General features: G+C 35.7%; 1 protein-coding gene across 3 annotated transcripts in view; it reads left to right on the top strand.

Annotated features, from left to right (window-relative positions):
• Gpd2 (glycerol-3-phosphate dehydrogenase 2) overlaps positions 1-22,726 on the top strand; it is a 253,620-nt gene that overhangs the window by 103,984 nt on the left and 126,910 nt on the right. For all 3 annotated transcript variants that reach the window (XM_071619170.1, XM_071619168.1, XM_027937963.3), the window contains exons 9-13: positions 4,871-5,064; positions 16,683-16,817; positions 17,065-17,240; positions 17,786-17,917; positions 18,793-18,951. In XM_071619170.1, coding sequence (XP_071475271.1) covers positions 4,871-5,064; positions 16,683-16,817; positions 17,065-17,240; positions 17,786-17,917; positions 18,793-18,951 — 796 coding nt within the window. The remainder of the gene's footprint in view (positions 1-4,870; positions 5,065-16,682; positions 16,818-17,064; positions 17,241-17,785; positions 17,918-18,792; positions 18,952-22,726) is intronic.

The following is a 22,726-nucleotide window of genomic DNA, read 5'->3' as shown; positions in this document are numbered from 1 at the left end:
TGTGCTGCCTTGTCCCAGCCACAGTGTCTGCTGCTAATGAACTGGAACCTCCAGAACTGTAAGCCTAAATAAACTTTTCTCTTTATAAGTTGATTATCTCAGGTATCTTTAATAGTGATGGAGCACTGACTAATGCAACAGTTATAAAGGTCTTTTTTAATATGGGAACAAAATACAATTCTTCATCTTAATTCCCAGATAATCCCTATAGACAAAAATAAATAAGTAAAATGAACATAAGTGATTAATCAGAGATTTCTATCATTCTGAAAAGAGAGAGACAGTGAAAACCTTTTCCTGGCTTCATTCAGTTTTCTGAAAGTCAGTAATCTTTAAGTTCTTTCCATAAAAGTGTATGCTTTTACTTACACATGTTTGTCCTGTTACAAAATTTGCAGTAGAGTGGTCACATGATAGATATTGTTCTATAGTGTGTCTTGTGTATTTTATAACAAAATAGATAAGTTTTTAAATAAGAAATATGTACATATATATTACCTGGATATAATATTTTCAAAACAAAAAGACCGTTTAATCCTAAAAATTTAGCATTAGCCTTAGAACCCCTCTCCATAGATCATTAAAGTGTTAGATCACAGCTAAGTCTGTTTTGGTCCAAAATGCAGTAAATGATTTTTCTTGAGAAAAAATAGTATTTTTATTGGTAGCACTGTGAACTACAGCCACTGTATATGGTGTTGCTGAGGAGTGGTCCACAGCCTGGCTCCCATTCTGGCTCTGTTGCAGATGAGTCTCTTAGCTGTGGACTGTGGCCTGGAGTAAGGGTTTATTCCTTTTTTTTTTTTTAATTGATGACCTTGAGGCAAGGACAGCTCTGGCCTACCTCAGGATTGATTTGCCTCTCCCCATCAAATCATTCTCTTGGGTGGGGTCAGAAGATCTCAGACTGAAATGAGTCTCTGACCTCATCAGTCAGTCACTCTCAACAGTTGTGACTTGAGGTTCTGACCAGGTCTGCAGGGATGAACCAGAGCTGGTATGAACCTTCTAGGGCTGCCCTGCACCAGGCTGAGGAGAACTTAAGACCCAGTGTGGCAGTTGCAGCCTGATTAGTTTGGCATTTCAGAGTTTCGTAGCCACTGATTTATCAAGTATAGGATGGTAAATCAAGAATGAAGGCTGTGCTGTGTATCTTGTCAGGCCATTTTCCGAAGCATCTTTGTGTCATTTGTAAATTTGTTTTAACCTTAACTAATGTTTTACATGTAGAATTATATTGCATTATGGTAATAGCTTTCTTTCTTTTCTTTTTTTTTTGTTTTTTTTTTGGCAGGGGGAGGCAGGAGGAATTGTTTCAATTTCAGAAAAATCCATAATACAGAGATCAGTTTCTTAAAAGCACTCTTTAAGTTATATAAAGAATAAATCTGTAATTTTCATCAGAATTGTGGCTAGGTGCTCTTCCCAAAGCAGCAATAATATACCAAATTACTAAAATACATGAAAATAATCTCCCCCTTCTTCCTACTGAATCTTTTTCCTGCTGACAACAGATCAATTTTTTTTTGCATATTGTGTACATACCGTTAGCTCTAACACTGATTGCTAAGTAGTTAACAATAAATTGATTTCAGTTTAACTAAAGGTACTTCAGGAAAGCAATGGTCTGCAAGAGAAAAATGTTCATTACCTTTAATCCTCGACACACACATAAATTTGCTAGCTTTTCCCTCTGATGTCAAATGAATCATTCAAATTGAAACGAGACCTGTGCCACACTGCATATGTACCATTACTATAGTTGATACCGTTATCGAACTTTAGTGTGACCTTGCAGAATTAATCCTTCATAGGAAAACAAACTTTTCTTCCCTAAGGGAGAGTATGAATTAGGTAATTTAAAACTAATGAAAGATATTTCCAAGTGGATTCTTAAATTTTTATACCATTCATTAATAGTTTTGTCTTCCCTCTGTGCTTATTAATTTTATGTTTGACACATGTCTTCACTTAAGCAGTTGATTCTCTACAGGTTCCAGTTACGTGTGTGTTGGTAACCATCACCTTCACCCTTTAAACTGCTTTTATTGCACTGAAATTTTTAAAGGATTCAGTAGCTGTGCTTTGCTAACTGCATTTCTTATCTAGGTTGTTGAATATTAGAATTATATAAGTTTTTCTGGTTCATTATTTTAGGTATCTATGTTTTTGGTCCATGAGATGGTTGCACCTAAATTATATCAGCATATAATTTATTTCTCAAATGTTGGAGTATGAAATTTATTATTTTTCTTCAATTATTTACAAAATTAATTGCTTGATCTCTGAATGTGTTAATTACCAATCTCAAAGTAATTTATTTACTTAAGGATATCTCACTCATGATCAAAATAGGTACCTATAATACTTGTGATTAACTATGTTTAAGATTTTTAGAGTTTTATAACAAATACAAAGAAAAAAGGGTATAGTCATATTTAGAGTTCAAAAATACTCAATATTCAAAGCTTTTTTATATATTTAAGTGAAAGTAGTTTCCTCCAAGTAACACTGAGTGAAGGTGAGAATCTTTGCTGAAGTTCTAAATGATTGGCACACTTCTTTGGTGCTGTTTGGATTTCCAAAGTGGAAGATCTGTTCCATTCTCTCTCTTTTTTTTTTCGTCTCACTCTTAAATTTTTTTTCTTTTTTTTTATTAGATGCTCAAAACATTACAGTGATCTTGACATCATATATTTGATTCAAATGGGGTATGAATTCTTATTTTTCCACGTGTACGGATTGCAGTATCACATTGGTTTTACAGCCACGTTTATCCATACAGCCATACTAGTGTCTATTGTATTCTGCTACCCTTCCTATCCCCCCTCCCCTCCCCTCCCCTCCCATCACCTCTCTCTACCCACTCTACTATGACACTTTTCTCTCTCTCTCTTTTTCCCCCTCACATCATCTTATATGTAATTTTGCATAACAATGAGGGTTTCCTTCCATCTTCTGTGCAATTCCTTTTCTCTCTCTCCCATTCCCATGCATCTCTCAACCCTATTTAATGGTAATCTTCTTCTCATGCTCTTCCTCCTTGCTCTGTTTTGAGTCAACCCCCTTTTATCAAAGAAGACATTCGGCATTTGCTCCTTAGGGATTGGCTAGCTTCATTCAGCATAATCTGCTTTAATGCCATCCATTTCCCTCCAAATGCCATGATTTTGTTATTTTTTAGTGCTGAGTAATATTCCATTGTGTATAAATTCCACATTTTTTTAAATCCATCTATTGAAGGGCATCTGGGTTGGTTCCACAGTTCTGTGTCCATTCTCTACTGTGCCTCTTAGGATAAGCTCTTGGTAGTGATGCAAAGACAGAGGAGATATGACAGGTTTTTATGGGCTTGAGGGTTCCTTGCCTGAAAGATTAGTATTCTTTGTAGTTATTTAAATAAAGGAGATACATTTAGCTATGCTGACTGTAGATATTTTTTTTTTTCTTTCATTCTTTCTTTCTTCCCCCCCCCCCCCCCCCCCCAGAGGCACTCTAACACTGAGCTATATCCCTAGCCTTTTTTATTTAGGGACAGGAACTTGCTAAGTTGCTGAGGCTGGCCTTGAACTTGTGTTTCTCCTGTCTCAGCCTCCTGAGTATGTGACAGTACACCTGGCAATTTCATTTATGTACTAAAAATGTTTTTTATTTGTTTTTAAACAGTTGTTAGCATCTCATTATTAGACATTTGAATCAATCTTTTAAAACAATTTTTAAAGAAATGATAAAAATAAAGAATTGACTGTATTCCCTTTTAAATTTGTGCGTGTGAGGGATTTCTTGCTATTGGTTCAAATCAAGTAAAATTGTTTCCTTTTTTAAGAAATTGCATTACTATAAGCTAAAAATGTTAAATAAAATACTTTAACACTGGTTTTATATAAGAATTTGGTCAAATTGAACCAGGTATCTGAATTGAACAAGTGTTCTGTTTGAATATGATGCTTTAAAACCTTAACAACTTCTCCATATTTCTTTGAATGGCTAATGAGTGCATTAAAACAACAGTCTGTAGTGATAAATTCAGTGGGTTTTGTTAATATTTATTTACAGTTGCCCATTCTTTCAAATGTTCTATAATTTGGTTTTTAGATAATTCAGAATATTTTAGAGAAAAATTTTTCTTTAATATTTGGGAAGATTTTCTACAATCTGTCTGAAGAGGCAGGCCTGCACCCTGATTTAATAGCATAACAGTGTTTTCTATTTAAAAGATTTTCATTGCTAAGGTGTTCCTCTCCCTTTGACCTATCCTAGGACATTGTTAGTTATTAGAAGAAAGCTGAGCTCTTTTCTTATGTGAGCACTTCTTGAGATTTCTGTAACCTTGAAATATATATTTGGTGAAGTGGCATGAGTTCATCTAGGCACAAAGGAGTGAAGAACTTGATGATTACATTTTAGTTTCTAGAAACTTAGATTCTTCACTTTCTTATGTTCTTCTGAGACCTTCTACTGAAAGATGTGCCAAATGTCAAATGTCCCAGTAAAATACTTTTCACAGACTCGAAAAAAGGTTGAAGAGCTATTCTTAATTGACCATAATAAAAGAAATTATAGGCATTTATCCCACTGACATTATCTGATGTGAATGATCCATGGAGTATAAAAACCAAAACAATTGGAAGTTAATTAACCTTGCATTGTTGAGGTGGGGAGCGCTGTTCTGCTGCAGAAGAGGATTATTACATTTGCTTGGTACTTTTTTGTTACTCATATTATTATTTTTTCCTTCTAGGAATTTCTGGAGTAGGGCAGTACAAGTAATAGTTCGTGTCTTGTTGGCTTATTTGAACATTAGTAAGTGAAATCGTTTTTATAGAAGACAGAGTAATAAAAAGCTTCTGCTAATTTCTTTTTACCTTAGCCCAGAGAGCATGGGACTTCTTGACCCAGCCACCAGTGATGGGCGAGTTATTTTCTTCTTACCCTGGCAAAAGATGACTATTGCTGGCACTACTGATACGCCAACTGATATCACACAGCACCCTATACCTTCAGAAGAAGATATCAACTTCATTTTGAATGAAGTGCGTAACTACCTGAGTTGTGATGTTGAAGGTATGTGTTTCTTTAAGTTTGACCTCTCTTTGATAGCTCTGAAAGCTTTCCAGCTCTCACTGGAATTACCTTGTCTCCAGACTGACTCATCTTCACCCCTGGCCTATTATAACCCAACTTGCTGCCTACTTCTATAAGATTTATGAGGACCAAATTGTCACATAATAAAAAACAATTGCCTTTTCTTCTCTGCTTTCTGCATTCACTAAAAACTCATGCAGTTCATTTCTGAAACATTCTAATAGCAAGAAGGGAGTGCCCCACTCTAGTTTAAATGCGCATACATTTCCAGAACAGTCCAGCAGTATTTGATTCACTGTTTAGTTCTATAGCTTGGGAAGTCTGATTTTAGAAATAGGATATCCATAGGAAATATTTAAGCAAAGAAATGAATAGGTACAAGTACATGTTCTAATAAGTTTGTATTTTAGTTTATTTTATGTTGCTATAACAAAATAGCTGAGACTATGCTGCAGTCTGGCTGGGCAAAGTAACCGGGGGGTGACAGGCAACTTGTGAAGGTTGAAACAGCGGGAGCCACTTTATTGTAGGACAGTAGAGGTATATATACATTACTGAATACACAGCTTGACTCAAAGTGCCAGGCGCCATCTTGACTTGTCTGTGGCCCTCAACAAGACTAGATGCTTTCATTAAGAAAAAAAAAAAAAAAAAGATTTATTTAGCTCACAGTTTTGGAAGCATAAAGTCCAAGATGGGGCCACCTCATCTGTTTGGCCTCTGGTGACTGTCTCCTGACTATGTCACCACAAGATAGATAGAATCTCATAGTAGAGTACAGATGACAAAGCAGGAGAAGGGACAGAAAAAGGGAGAATAGGAGAGGAAGCAAGAAAATAGGGAGGATCCAGTCTTGCTCTTTTATGACAAGTTTCTCTTGGGAGTTCTCCTGGATTGGTAGCCTAATCCACTCTATGATACTGACATTAAATTCTTTCATAAGTGTGGTCATAATGCTGCCATCTTCCACTGGGCCAAGGGTGGTCATAATGCAGCCATCTTCTATTGGGCCCACCTCTTAGAGTTCCCACCACCTTCCAATACTGTTACAGTGGGGACCAAGCTTCCAGCATGAACCTTTGGAGAACAAACCATATTCAAATCAGAGGATCTGTTACTGTGTGGAAAGTACAGCGAAGCCAAAGTTTACATCTTTCCAGTTCTTACCTGGGTATTTAACTTGGTTGTCAAAGCTTTTCGTCCAATGATTTTGTATAATGTCTATTATTTTTTCAAGGATAATTTCAAAAATTCCCCAACATTATCCTTCTGTATTTCCAGTCTCAGTTACTAGGCTCACCATTTACCCTTCAAATCCACATGTCTTGTTTCAGTTCAGTCATATTCAGGGGTGTCCTCTATAGTAACTCTTCATCTTAGCAAAATATTCACACTTCAGAAACCACCCCTGCCAGGCACAGCAGCCCATGCCTGGCTAACTTTTGGTGAGGCCCTATGCAACATAGAGAGAACCTGTCTCAAAATAGAAAGCAGGGTGGTGGTGCTGGAAATGTAGCTCAGTGGTAAAGTGCCCCTGGGCTTAATCCCAAGTACCAAAAAAAGAAAAAAACAAGAACAACCAAAAAAACCCAAAACACCTCTCTCTTCTCATGGGTCATAGTGCTACTATATCACAACATGATTATTGCAATAGTCCAAGATCTATTCTCACTTAGAGCTGCTTCAGGATAAGGATCCTTTTTTTTTTTTTTAAACCACAAAGCTTTATTATCTCGCTGACATGCTACTCATGATAGTTTTAAATTTAAAAAGTCAGTTATAGATGCTTCTGGGATTTTGATATTGGTAACAGTTTAAAAAATTTTTCCTATATTAAAGCAGATGGTTTAACATTTTGGAAAAATAGTCCATGCATTTATATTAGCAATTTTATAATGCTGGCTTTATTGAAGGACATGCAGACATCATTTTAGTATGAATGCAACTCATTGACATCTGTAAATCCTTTCTCCCTGAAGGATTTTTTTGTGTGTGTATGTGTGTGTGTGTGTGTGTGTGTGTGTGTGTGTGTGTTTTCTCATATTTACAAAGAAAACAAACAGCTTTGAAACATGGTTCAGGTTGCTCTCTTACTTTAATCAATTAATCCATACTATATAACTTAGTTGCTTCTACTCTAAAATAATGGATATAATTTTACTCTGAATAGAGCCTCTTTAGATATTTGCAATAATAATATAAATATATTGAAATCTACATGGCTAATGTTTTTTGATGTGGGGTTTCATTATGTTAACCAGGCTGAACTTGAACTTGCCATCCACTTTCCTCAGCCTCCCTAGTAACTGGGATGACAGGTGTGTGCATCATGCCCTGCATGCATGGCTAATGTTTATACTTACTTTCTCTCTCTCTCTCTTATTTGAGAAGTAGTTATGCCTTGTTTAACATGCATATTTAAATATTCAAACCACTTTGCAATTTTATATTGATACTTTATATTTACTTTGAAAGTTTAGGAGGAGCTTCAACATTTGGGTACAGTTGTATCTGATTCAGTGCATTTATTATTGACAATAATTCTACTTTATTGTATATTAAGCTGTGTATAATTGTTGTTTAAAGTAGGTTTCTATCTGGGTCTTAAGATCAGTAAGTTTAGATTGTTAGAGAAAATATAAATTAATATTAACTCAGTTAATATTAATTAATCAAGAAAATATAAGATTAATTCCAAAATCTTAAAGTTCAAGTGCAGTAAGGATATGCAACCTAACTGCTTACACAGCTGAGAAGCTGGATATCCTGGATGCAGTGGGGTCCTGGAGGCCACTGTGCCCATGTGTGGTGGGCATCTCCACTGGAGGAGTGAGCCTCAGGCTCTGACGGGGACTGAAGGATTTTGAATCTGTCCATAGATAGAGAGAAGACTTGGATTACCTGGTTAGTTCATAGACTGCCCTTCAATTAACATATCTTTTGGTAGTCAGGGAATGGGTGAAACTAACAAAGAATTATTGTTAATTCTGATATTTGATAAAGAGGTTAAAATTATTACTTAAAAATTACATATCAGATGTTTTTCCTGGCAGCCTAGGACATCTTGAGAGTCAGAGTCTTCCAGGTAGCAAATATCCAGGGTGAAACCAGAGGTAACAGCTCTGTCACAGATGTCACTTGTTTCCCTGTGTGTACCTCCTATCACATCTTCACTATATATAAACCTATGCTTTAAAAACTATAATTGACAGTGGTTCTATGCTTTTTTTTTTTAAAAAAAATTAATTGACAGTGATTCTTTTAGCCTTTTTTTCCTTATTCTAGTTCACGGATGGCCTCATATTTGAGGAATTCCACTTTATCTTGATAAAAAGTGTCACTTAGCTGACTTACGTCCATGTCTTAAGATGACACATTTGTATATTTTCACCAGGAATCTCAGTGAAATCTGCAATTTTCATCTATACTAATGAGATGTGAGAAAGAAACACGGCTTCAGGCACCATTCAGTCATTTGATTACATGCAGTTTCTACACGTTTTAATATTTGCATTTGTATGTTTTATTGTTAAGACTGTGCTATTATTCAGTGTGTTTTATGCAAGACACTCTGCTAAACAAACATATTGCCTATATTATTCCTTTGTTCCTTATAACAACCTTATGGTGTATATTTTGCAAGTCCCACAATGGTTAAAGAAACTGAGGCCCAGAGACATTGTTTTCTTTGTATAGCTAGTTTTAGAGCCTCAACATGAGCATAAGTCTCTTGCTAATATGCTCTTCTAAATACTGCATAGTATTCTGATTAGTAGTTCTGGATTTCATGATGTGATATATCTACTAGGGAGTAGATTAAGTCTGTGAATTCATTTAATGGAAACTACTGGACTCCTCTAGAATGATAGGGACCTTTGTTCTCTATGGCCTTATTTGGGTTTGAATGTTAAACTAGAGAGGTTTTATATCTTATAACTATTCCCTTGGGCCAACCAGTCTTCTCCAAAGATTTAAAAATCAGAAGTTTGGTTTAGGTCCTGACTTTGAAATGGTTTGCATTCATCAGGTTTGAAATAATCATTCTAAAAGGATTTATTAAATGGATAAGTAAAATTCTGACAACAGTTTCTGAGCCTCCCCAAATGGCTATATCCTTAAGAGAAAAAAAAAAAAAGTGTCAAATCTTAACACTCCATGCTGTTCACAGCAGCTGCCACACTTCTGCAAAATGCGACAGAACAATTCTGCAAAGCGTTTTGCCTGTTGGGAATAAGACCATGTCTTCTTTTACAATTTAGAAAGCCTTCCATTCACAGGCTGAATTTTCTAGATTACTTGTTTGTTCTTTTCTGAAACCGGTAATTGATAGTTCTGCAGTTCGTATTGAGTTAGGAAGAAAAATGATCTTTTGAAAAATGTATCATTAAGTCTGCTGTGTAGAGGTTAATCAGAAGGATGCAGTGGTGAGACTAAGCTATGACTTAACTGGATTGAGAGAGACAGAAGATTTGCTGAGTGCTTTATCCATGTAGTTTTTCTGGAGTGCTTTTCTAGGCAGCATCTCTACTTGTACACAGGTTTTCACATGTGCAATTAGTAGTGTTTATAGATTGCCTGTTATTCAATTAACAACTGAGCTGGCCATATCAACTCACTGCAGGCCTGCCTTTCCTCTGCCAGAGATTGTACCAGGGTTATCAACTTACACAGGCTTGGATGTCTTCCAGCTGTTTAATTATAGTGTCACACGCTTTGCTTTTTCTAGTTTCATTAGTTTATAAATGTAATATGGTATCTTATTTCTGTGATTAACACTTCATTTCAGCAGGTTAAACGTGCTGGTAGAGAAGTATTGATCTCTGACACTATTTCCCCTGTGTTCGCTTAGATATTTTCACATGGCTCTTATTGATTTTTTTTGGAAGTGGCAAACATGAGAAAGAACACCCCAAAATGTATGCCTAAATAACTAATGTGAAGCAAAACCACACATTTAGCTCTTAATTGTCACTTCCTGTGGGCTTCATTTTCTACTAATTTTAAAACAAACACTTGTCCTGCCAAGTATATAAGTAGAAATTTTAATTATAGTTTAAAACAATCATATCATCCTTAGGTTTTTTTTTTCATCCAGCTGTGAAAAATATTTGTTGAACTTTCCTATTTCTATTTTACTCTTCATATTATACTATAGTAAAAACTGAATGAGTTATCACTAATTAATAAGAATTATTCTTAAACTTCACAGGAGAAGGGCTGTTTGACTTTCTCACTGCCTTTTGAAAATATTGCCAAATACTATTTTACATATTGAAGGTACTTCCTCCCCCCCCCCCCCCATATTGGAAAATTTGCACCTAAAAAAATCACTTAATGCCATCTGGGTAAGCCAATCAGTCTTTATTCTTCAAACTTATTTAAGAATAGTTTTATTTCCTTTCATTTTGTTTGCTGTATAGCATTTTTATTTTGAAAGGGAATACCCAAATGTTTAAACACGTAGTATTAGAAACCTTATATAAAGCCTGTTGGCTCACAATCACAAATGTTCTTGCTTTTGATTTTGTAATATTAAGCTATTATGATCTGACATAAAAAGTTCAGGGACTGCTTTAATATTGCACATGAAATGTATTGATAACTCTACATGATCTTTTATTTGGTGCAATATTTGGCATATTGAGAAATGTTAGAATTGACATTGCTGAAGACTTTCAACCTGGCAAGAAAGAAAAGAGATAAATAAAGAGAAAATCTTGTTTAGCTATGTTGGCAGTATGAAAACCAGTAAAATCAAGATAAATCTTTGAGCTCTGAAGCATGAAAGCCCTAAGTTATTGTATTTTCTTCATGTTTCACCATGGAGAGTTAAAGAAGACCATGTTTTCTACCTATTCTTGGGTACACCTATGTGGTACACCTGTGTGGGAGTATAGGGATATAGCTCAGTTGGTAGAGTGCTTACCTTGCATGCACAAGGCCCTGGGTTCAAATAGAACCAGTTTCTGGATGGGTTTCTAATACTATGTGTTTAAACATTTGGATAAGAATTTTGAGGGTTGCAATACTTTAATTAAGTAGCGATATCTTATTTCTTTGCATTCATGAGATTAGTAAGAGAGGAGAATAGCTTGAAATGATAAATATAGAACATAGATGACAGTAAAGAGGAGGTGAAGAATCCTTTCACAGCAGATTTTATTCTCTTGAGGAAAGCTAGTGCAGTCAGATTTCAGGAAGGGATGCTCCACTAGAGATGTGGGCCAGGTGGCCATAGTGTAAGTAACTAGCTTGGTAATCTATCTACCAGGATCAGTCTGGGGTCTACTGCATGGTGGGGTTTTTCCTAGGGCTGCCCTGGGAAATTCGCTAGCTATGAGCTAATTGTGGCTCTTTTAATTTACATTAGTTAAAATTAAATTAAATTTGAAATTTAGTTCCTCTGTCATGTGAATCACATATCAAGGGCTTCATAGCCACATACCTCTAATCACTAGTGAATTGGGCAGTGAAATTCCAATATGGAACATATTAGAACATCCCGACACTTCTGAAAAGTCTATGGAACTGTCCTGTCCTTCATAATCTGGAGATATTTAAATATACTGCAGAGAAGGAAATGCTCAGTTGAATGCAGTTACTGAATTAGTGGAGGGGTTTAGTTGTTAAATGAGACAAAAAAATTAAGTAACTTTTAAAAGAACTCCAGATGTAAGAATATTTCAGAGGAGATTAGTATATCTAAGTGATTCAGCTATATTTAAAATGCATGACCCTTATTTTTCTTTATTCTACCACTTCCAAGTAGGTTTCCCCCATAGTTACAACATGGCTGCAACAGCTCCAGGAAGAATTAAAAGATACAGTAATGATTCTTTCCCTGTCTACTGCTTTTGAATCTCTTCTTGAGTAAACTTTATTTAGGTTGAACACTATATAGGGCTTCCACTATGGATAAAGAGGCTGTAAAGAGAGAAATCTGTTAGTTTGGATAGTTGCTATTTTTATTTAAGGGATTAGAATTAGTGTTTCACATTTTTAGCTGGGCCCCATGACCTTAAATAATAGCTATGGCCCTAACCAGTCATTACTGAATAGGAGTGGTGGGGAGGTACAAGTTTGAATGTCAGCAGCAAATAGCATTTTGAATAATCCATATGAATTGTTAAATCTCAAGATTGGGAAGGAACTGATATATAACCTGATCTCTAACTATCTACTGGTCTAATAATATAAAACAGTAGGCCATAAAAACTGATTAATATTTTAAATAAAATTTTATTATCCTTAAAATGCGTCTTTTTGAGTAAAGGTAATCCCAACACTCGTCTGGTATGATTCTCAGACTAAAGAACTGAATTCTAAGATCTCAAGCAAAATGTAGTTTTTAACACATTTGTGAACTCTTTCTAGTAGTGGTTGGTTTGTTTTCTTTGGGGGTCAACTTCAGAAATAAGGATTTAAAATGGAATCAGGGGGCTAGAGTTGTGGCTCAGTGGTAGAGTGCTTGCCTAGTATGTGTGAGGCATTGGGTTCGATTCTTAGCACCACATATAAGTAAATTAATTAAATAAAGGTCCATCGACAACTAAAAAAAATTTTAAAAAAGCATATGGAATCTAAAAAATTAAAAAATAAATAAATAAAATGGAATCAGTATATTTAATGTTTTATTTCTTTTTCCTTTATGAATGAAAAATGTGAATATATCGTTCTTCTTTCAGATAATACAAATATGTAAATGTGTTTGTCTGCCTGTTAAAATAGAAAAGGTAAAGCAATTTACCACAGATTATTTGCATAAGCTTCAAATTTATTCTGGAAGGTCTTAATTTTCCATCAAATAATCTAAAAATTAGTCAGAGGAATTCAAGAGTTGAAACCAAATTCCTGATCAGTGTGGCTACCTCAGGAATTTCACAGACATTGAGGGGACTGTGTGGTGACCACAATGACGTTGTAAGTGGGTTGGCTAAGTTTTATGTTTGACTCAGAAGGGGATGTGAACTCTAATGGAAAATAGTAGTAATTTCCTACTTAGTTTTTTTTTTTTTTGTAAAGATTTTAAAATACTTTGCACTATTTGTGTTGAGGTTTTTAAAGACTTATAGAGTTGCATAAAGCAGGAATTAACTCCTAGTCCATAGAAGCCGTTAGAATTAAAGCTCTTGTAGAGAATGCATGGGCATGCTTTATGGTCCCCAGTTAACAAGACTGGGAAGCCTAACCAGTTGATTCTGTCCTTTCTTCCCTTGTTTCAGTTTCAGTGTTGGCTATGGGATTGATTAAACATTCCTGAAGTGGTGTGTGGGCACCTTGTCCTTCAGCTGACAGTCATTTTAAGGGTATAGCCCTAAAATAACTACATTAAAATATGCTGGATTTACTTTGGTTTTCTTTACTAGTTTGTTTTACTATTTTTATTGGATGTTCAGATGAGGAGATTATCTGTCATTCAGTATAACTTGTTTCTAGAGCCTTTCTCCAGAAAGGTACATTTAGTTTTAGGACTATCCCAATCATTTCAAGGAATCTTTGTGACTCTTTAAACAGAGTCTAGTGGATATAAACCTAACTGCTTTTCAGGTTGTGCTGTGTATAGAAACTAGAGTGTTTACTGTGCAAGGGTGCATGGCCAAGGGGGAAGAAGGACTTCCAATCCAGCCACCCTCTGCTCACAAATCTATGCTCCCTGCAAGGCATTTATTAATTTGAACTAAGACATGACCATTATGTAGGCTTGTAGAGGTCCTGATACTTAGGTAAACTTTTTTATTTTTATTTTTTTAACTTTCTCATACTTGAAATTGAATTGCATCAACTTATCCTTTGTCATCAGTTTTAAATTGTGGTTAAATCTATAGAACATAATATTTACCATTTTAACCATTTTTAGGGTATGGTTCTCTAGCATTAAGGGCATCCACATTGCTGTACAGCTATCACCATCATCCATTTCTAGATTTTTTTTTCATCTTCCTAACCTGAAATTCTGTACCCTTCAAACACTAATGCCCCATTACCCTGCTCCACTTCCTGGTTCAAAAAAAGAAGCCACTATTCTTTTTTTTTTTTTTGAAATAAAAAAAAATTAACATGATAGTATATTTTGAAATATTATACATACATAAAATAAGTTTAACTTGCCACCATTCTACCTGCTTCCTCTGTGAGTTCAAGCACTCTGAAGTACTTTGTATAAGTGGGATTATGCAATATTTGTCCTGTTATGATTGGCTTATTTATTGAACATCACGTCTTCAAGGTTCATCCATTTTGCTGCATGTGGTTGAATTGTTTTCCTTTTTAAGGATGAACAATATTCCATTGTGTGTACCACATTTTATTTATCTGTTGATGGACCCTTGGTTTGCTTCTACCCTTTGGCTTTTGTGAATAGTGCTATTGAACATGGGTGTGCAGAAGTATAATTGCTAGATCATGTGGTAATTTTAAAAGTTTTATTTTTGGGGGGAATCGACATACATTTTTTGTAGCAGCTATGATATTTTACTTTTCACCAGCAGTGTACAGGTTTTCTAATTTCTTCCTATCCTTACCAATAATTATTTTTTTATTTTTGTTTTTTTGCTTGTGTTTGATAATCATTCTAATGAGTGTGAAATGGTATATGATTTTTATTTGCATTTTCCTAATGATTAGTAATGTTGAGTATCTTTTCATATGCTTGTTGAACATTGGTATATCTTCTTTGGAGAAATGTCAACTCCACTTTTTTCACCATTTTTTAGTTTAGGTTCTTATGAGTTTCAGGACTTCCTTATATATTCTTTATATTAGACTATTTTCAGATATATAATTTGCAAATATTTTCTAATTATGTGGGGTGCCTTCTCATTCTGTTAATAGTACCTTTGATACACCAAAGTTTTTAATTTTGACAAAGATTTTTAATATATATGTGTGTGTGTGTGTGTTATATCAATGGACCTTTTTTTTAAAAAAAAATTATTTATATGGGGTATTGAGAATTGAACCCAGTGCCTCACACATGACAGGCAAGCACTGTACTACTAAGCCACAACCCCAGCCCTTGACAAAGTCTTTTTATATATATTTTTTCTTTTGTTGTCTGTACTTTTGATATCATATCCAAGAAAGCAGCATTTCTTGCTAAACCCAGTGTCATGAAATATTATCATATGTTTCTTTTAAGAGTTTTATAGTTTTGCTCTTATGTTTAGATCTTGATCCATTTTGAGTTAATTTTTGTACATGGTATAAAGTTGAGTTTGACGTCACCAATTTGCATATATGTTTTCACAGTGTTTTAAAATCTTGAGTTTCAAGAGTATTTACAGTTGGTATTTTATCAATATGGATAACGGCCAGGAGTTTGGAGAAGGAGTTCCAAGACACACAGATAACACAAAGTTGTACTTAAATGTCTATTATCCAGAAATGGATTAACTGATTTACCATTGTAAGTGCAGTAGGAAGGACAAGGCAAATGTTAAATTTTCTGTAGTCTACATCATTAAGCAGTTTTTGGGTTGGTGCATGTAGAGTCGCATCCTTGCTGTAGAAGAAAAAAGAGCTGAGCAATCCCTGAAGATAATCTAGATGTAGAAGGGTAGATTCTGAAAACCCTGCCTTTGGGTCTTGCCCCTGCCCTGCTGGTAGACCAGACCACAGTTGATCTATTCTCCTCAGCCATTTTTAGGTTAGAAATGCTTGCTATTCAGCGGCTGTCTAATTTTAATCTAATGTCCCTCAATTCTTGGTATCATACATTGTATTTACAGAGGTACTAGGGGTGATTTTATGACATGTTGATTGCTGAAAGAACTTACGTATGTGGTAATGCAAGTACTCTGTCTATACTGGGAGAAGCCAATATAGTTATTTCTGTATCAGTTATAAAGAAAACAGGATGAATAAAATAAGGGTAGAGTTTTGAAATTTGTCAGCAATTGAGACAGTACAGTTGAGTGGGTACGAATATGGACTTTAAAAATCAGAAAGATCTAGGTTCTGATGTTTGCCTTGCTCACATTGGTTGCCATATTTGGTTGGCTAAACTTTGCATTCTGTATGGTGAGAATAGTAATACTCTGTGCTGTGGGGCTTTGTGAGATTAATAAGATGAGATGTGTATTTCAGGTATTTTTCTGAGTGCTGGGTCTGCTGTAAATTCTCAGTGAGTGGTATTGATGAGAGAAGAAAATATCCTGTTATGTGCTTGTTTGTTTAATTTAATAAGCATCTTTGTCTTCTCTAAGAAGAGACAGCAAAATGTATTGTAGTAGGAAATTTAACAATTCATAAGTCTCTTGAATTTTTTTGTTTGTTTCTACTTTTTTTTTTACCCCTTTAACTGCTCTAGGTTGCCCTAGATAGAGGGTTCCTAATAGTTTTGTTGTTGTTGTTATTTACCTTTTTGGTTTTATTTGGTTTTGGTTTTAAGTTAAATTATCCTAGTAACAAAATAATTAATTCTTTCTGAGTTTTTATTGCACTGGTCCAATATTATAATTCCTACATTTAGGGCTTTTTTCCTCCCTTTTAAAGTGCACCCCCATATGTGCCATTTGCTGAATATTTTTCTACTTGTTAATTACTTCATACTTTAGTAGAAATGTTTTTGAGTAACCCATAGTATCAATCCCTACCAGTGAGAAGAGGGGATGTCCTGGCAGCATGGAGCGGTATCCGCCCCCTCGTGACAGATCCCAAGTCCGAAGACACCCAGTCCATCTCCCGCAATCATGTTGTGGACATCAGTGAGAGTGGCCTTATCACTATAGCAGGTATGGGACATTGCTTTGTTATTTGGATATGATTTAAATAAAAGCTTGACTTAAATTGTTCCACGAAACTATCTTTTAGCTCTAATGAACAAGTGTTTTCTTCTTATGATTCTGATTAGTCTTTACACATAGCTTTGCCACGTATGTTCTAAAAAATGGTAGATTTTGTTATTAATATGTTGATAAATTGTTAATAAGAAAAATAAAGGTGGAAACTATCATAAATTTTTTATGAACTTCTTTGTAGGTGGAAAGTGGACAACATATCGATCCATGGCAGAAGATACTGTGAATGCTGCTATCAAGATCCACAATTTGAAAGCAGGACCAAGTAGAACAGTTGGACTTTTCCTTCAAGGAGGGAAAGATTGGAGCCCCACACTCTACATTAGGCTTGTCCAGGATTATGGACTTGAAAGTGAGGTGAGTATGCATTGCCACGTCTTTATCCTTTACCTCACCTCCTACTATTGCCAGTAACATAATCTGCAACTATGATGTGGCCTCTCTGCTTTACAGTTTTCCTTTCCCTGGATATGATTCTCTCTGTACTGCAAAAGTAATCTAAGAAAAAAGATGGTTCCACTTTCCTACAGTTGCCTAGAAAACAATGTACATTTTAGATTCTGTTTTGAAACCTGGAGTTCATTTGGTTTGTTCCTAGCATAGAGAGCCTCCCAAATTCTTTCATCCAAAGCTGTTCTTCAGAAGTGATATCAGGAGCAGAATGAAGTTGAAGCTTCATCCGTCATCGATACAGTGATGCATGAGTAGCTCAGTTAGTGCTGGTCTAAGCATTAGAAGCTCAAGTGGTTTCCTCCCACAAAACCAAAACCTAATACTCTCCGAGAACTATTAGTTACAGGCTGTAAGAAAACTGACAAGATGAGCATGTACTTCTTTTTTTCTTTGTATCTGAAAGTTATCAATAGTCAAAGTGCCTGCCTAATGTAGTTTTATTTCTCTAGGTGGCACAGCATCTTGCTGCCACCTACGGAGACAAGGCTTTTGAGGTGGCCAAAATGGCAAGTGTGACCGGAAAAAGGTGGCCTATTGTTGGAGTGCGACTTGTATCAGAATTTCCATATATTGAAGCAGAGGTATGTAAATTGTCATGTGGCTTTTCTTTTCTACCAGAGGATGCCATTCATCTGTTCATTCTTTATTATCTTTAAAAATCATATGCAGTTATTTTAATGTGGATGTTTCAGCTAAAACCTGGAGTAAAATGTCTGTCTGCTCAGTTCAGATTCTTTCATTAAGAAAATGTAAATTCTGAAGTGATGTTGATAGTGGCTTTAATATAAAATGTGGATTTCTTTTTTGCTTGATGAAGCTATCTCAAGTCATCCCTTTTGTGAATTTGTAGCTCTTCAAGATTGTACCACTCCTGTCTTGCCAGATGACATGCTGGCTTTGACATTTTCTCAAAGATTTAAGTCTAGTTTCTCATCATGTTTTCAAGTTTTATGAAAGCAGAGACCATGCTTTATTTTTATTCCTAATTCACTGCCTTGAGACACTGGTGTCCAGTAAGCATGCACTTGATTGAATTCAAGGCTTCTGCCATCTGGTTAGTCTAAGACAGAAAACTTTGCAGCCTAGAGAGACGAGACCATAACTTTCCTAATGCTTATCCTTTGCCTATTCAGCTATGTAAATTAACTTCCCCATAATGTATAGGCAAAGAGAAGTAAGTGATTACTGTGGATGGTTAATGAGTAGTGATGCAATTTGCATGTTTATGCTAGGTTCTGTTCACAACGAAGGCATTAACTCTTGTCCAATTTATCCCATTTTCCAAACCTCCTTTGGCAGCCAGATGGAGGACTTGTGTCGAATCACCATTAGTCTCATGATTCCTGGAGAAACCAGAGTGTAGGAAAAAGGGTTACCTTTCAAAGCACAAATTTTTTTAAGTGAAACTTTACTCTTTTATAAAGAAATGCCTAACTATACTTTTTCCTGAATGCAGGTGAAATATGGGATTAAGGAGTATGCCTGCACGGCGGTGGATATGATTTCACGGCGCACTCGCCTGGCCTTTCTCAATGTCCAGGCCGCAGAGGAAGCCCTACCCAGGATTGTTGAACTGATGGGTCGAGAACTGAACTGGGATGACCATAAGAAAGAGGTATTCTATCAACGTTGAAAACTTCTGTTCCCCTTAAAAACCTGTGACAGCTTAATCTGTTTGGAGAGGATAGCATAATTTTTGATGGTGATCTTCGATTTCCAGCCAATTTGTATATGTGAATATATGGAAAATGGAAAGATAGTCTAAAACCAAATTTTGTTGTTTATGAAAAATATAGAGAATCCCCTTTATTTTATGCTCATATTTTCTGGAAAGGAAAGATTTGAAGATTGTGGAATAGAACCTTTTCTAGTTTTCATTGAAACTACTCTCAGGATGTATTCAGTGAAATTCCTACTCCTGCTAATTTTCATGTGGTTAGAAATAGCAGTCTCACTGCCTGATGACTAAGTGCTTATCATTTGTGTCATTTGAGAGTTTGTGTTTACATCCACGTTCTAAAAAGCCAGTGATGCTCAGATTCATGTTTTTATACACACGTATGTGTGCATGTGTATGGATGTGTGTAAGTGGGCTTGCTATAATAAAAAGAAGATCTTTGTGTTTTTAAATTAACCCACACTTTTGTGATATGCCCAGGCATATCAAAAATTACCTTCTATACTCACTGGCCTCAGTATCCTTCCCCTTGTCTCACTTGAATCCATTTCCTTTAGGCTTTGTCCTCACCACTTTGCTGTATCAACCCTGGCCAAGCTCAGCAGTATCTTCCACATTGCTGAACATACTTATCCACTCTTGGTCCTCATTTGACTTCACCAATTAAAAGCATTTGACACAGTTTATTTTTCCCTCCTTCTTGAATGATTTTCTTACATTCTGGGAGGCCAGTTCTCTTGGCTCACCTTCTGCCTTCTCCACATCCTGCTTCCACAGATCTCTCCATATCATGAATAGCCCTTCTACCTTCAGTTGCTTAGTCTTTAATCTTAATATCATACTCTGTGTATTCTCTCGCACTCTCTAAATCCATCAGCAAACATTATTATCATATTTGTTATCTTCAAATAGTGGTTCAGTTTCACCCTTTCTTAACACATTCGACTGCTGTCACCCTGATTCAAGTCCTGGCATCTCTCAGATGAATTATTGTAGTTTCTTCCCTCCCCCAAACTGGTCTCTCTGCTTTAATAACTTTGGTGATTCTATTAAAACAAAATCCATGTCATTGGATATGTCAGTTTGAAATTTAGAGGGAGAGCAGAATTGAAGATATAAATTTAAATTAGTTTTTAAGCCATTTGATAGGACCATGGAGGGAGTTAGTGTAGTTAGATGATGAAAGTGGCCCAAAGACTGAGCCCTGGAGCATTCTAAAGTTGAGGGGTTGGAGAGACAAGGAAAAATCCAGTAGAAGGAGAGAAAGTAATAGCTAGCGAATCTGAGGGTGTGTGAAAAGACTGAAAGGGAGTTGTGACCCAGAGGATAACTTAATCTGTTTGGGATTCTATAAGAGAAATACCATGGATTAGTGTTAGGAAGGCACTAGTCGTTTTGGGGTCTGGTAGGGCCCAATTCCAGGCTCAGAGACAGACACTTTCTTGCTATATTCTCAAATGGATATAATTAGCACCTATGTCATATGCTGAGTGTGCAAGTAAGGATAGGGTATGTGTCCTGTCCTTTAAGTGTAGATTGTCAAACATGGTTACAAATCAGAGTCACTAGGGAAATGGGGAGGGGGGGCAGATTTCAAGGTTTGCCATCAGACCATCAAACTCAAAGTTTTCATAGGTGAGAACATGGCCCAATATTTTTTAAAAAATCCTTATAGTGATTTTAATGTAATGTGCTGTAGTGTTCGGATGACAGAAGTCACTAGTGAAACAATGCCTCAGTCCTGACCATGCTGCTCTGCGGGAAAACCTGTAACCCCATTTTATGGTTGAGGAAACAGGCTCACAGAGCAAATGCCTGTCAGAGTTCACACAAGCAGTAAGCTGTGGAAATGGGACTGAAACCTGGTACTCTGATCCCAACCTAAGCTTTCCCTACTATGCCCTGTTACCTCTGCTTTAGCCAAATTGGTGTACACCTCTTCCAATTTTGTGTGTTGTTTGAACAGCTAAGGCTCTATAAAGAGTCAAAACAAGAATGAAACTTACTCTTGTGCTGCTTACTTTTGTGAAACTTACTCTTATGTGTTCTTATAAAACTTACGGCTGTAGTGATTTAAATATGCAAGAACATATTTAGTTCTAGGAATTCAGGTGGTAGGATGTAGGAAGGAGGAGGAAAATTCTGTAAACTGGTTGTCTTTGGCCTTCCTGGGGAACTACATTTAACTTCATTTCAAATTTTATGAGCCAAATCATATGCCTAGAAATGCTCTTCTTTCCCCCCTAAGAAAGTAACAAAAATAAAAGACCTAAAAGATATAATTTAGTATCTGAGACATAGGAGTATTCATGAGAATTGTGTGTAGTCTAGAGAGAACAAAGGAGGAAAAAAAAAAAGAAAAAAAGAAAAGGTTAGAAAGTTGGACTTCCGAGAAAAGGTTAAAAGCATTGGGATTATTTAACCTGCACAAGTGAAAGAGGAACAAGGTGATAAATAACTCTCTGTAGATGAATTGTGGTTGTTTTTACCATTCAATACTTAGTGAGTGACTTGTATGCTGAACATTGTACCAAATATTTTAGGGTAATAATAAATAGCTCGTAGTTTCAAGTATCTTGAAATCTAATGAGGTAGGTACAACACATATATATGTCAAAAATATGTGTGATATTTTCAACATTTAGAGAAATATTTAGATTTACTGTTGCTCAAGACCAAAACCCAACCTACTAGAAGAGCTGACTAGGGGGGCAAGGCCTTCTCTGGTGAGTTTGGGATTGATAGAGGAGTCAGCAGGGACATTTAGATAAAGCAACATTGCCAAATTGTGACCATGGGATATAAATGAATAAATATGAAAAGATGACTGCAAGAACAAAAGAATTTGGGAAATTCTGAGTTAAATAAATAATGGAAAGTGTTTCATTTAATTTAGATTATTGGAATTTTTACAATGCTTATGTGGAGTGTCAATTTCCAAAAGAGAATTTATTTGTAATCAGATCCAACTCTCACTTTATGAGTGGGATGAGCAGGAAGGGGGTTAGTATTGCTTAGGACATATTTTGGGACATGTTTTCCGGTAGGATTTGGTAAGAGTTTATACCATTCAGACAGGAGATACATTTTTTCATTGAGAAACTTTAAAGTGAAGATTGCCTAAGTAGATTAGTCTTTAAAAAAAAAACAAAAAAACAACACCTTTTCAAAGTTGATTCCAAAGAGGAGAAAAAGGTTCATTGAGTGAAGAAGTAAGTAAAATGTCTCTGGACCAAGCCAGCTGATAAACACCAAATTTAAACACCAAATTACTACTACAGTAAGGCTGCCTGGGCACTGGCAGCCTTACTGTTGTTGTAGTAGCAGCAGTAGTAGTAGTAGTAGTTCAGATCTTCACTTTTAATTGTTTGTTTTTTTATCAAATTACATGGAAGACAAGTGCAATGAAAGGGTGGATACCATGAAGGAAAAAAGAATTTAAGAAAAGGTTGTTGTTGGAGAGGAAGCATTAGTGATGGTATTTTCACAGTAATGCAGTATCAGTTAAGATTGGGGACATTGAAACAGTATAACTACTAAGGATAGCATTTCTTCTTGAGTCTGAAACTATCAGAATGAAGGCCATATCATTTTGACATATCTAATCTCAGGATATCTGCCTGGGCACTGGCAGCCTTACTGTAGTAGTAGTAGCAGTAGTAGTAGTACTAGTAGTAGTTCAGATCTTCACTTTTAATTGTTTTTTTTTTTT

This window comes from Marmota flaviventris, chromosome 11 (assembly GCF_047511675.1).
Source record: "Marmota flaviventris isolate mMarFla1 chromosome 11, mMarFla1.hap1, whole genome shotgun sequence".
Lineage (NCBI taxonomy): Eukaryota > Metazoa > Chordata > Mammalia > Rodentia > Sciuridae > Marmota > Marmota flaviventris.
This window is presented reverse-complemented; position numbering and strand designations above follow the sequence as displayed.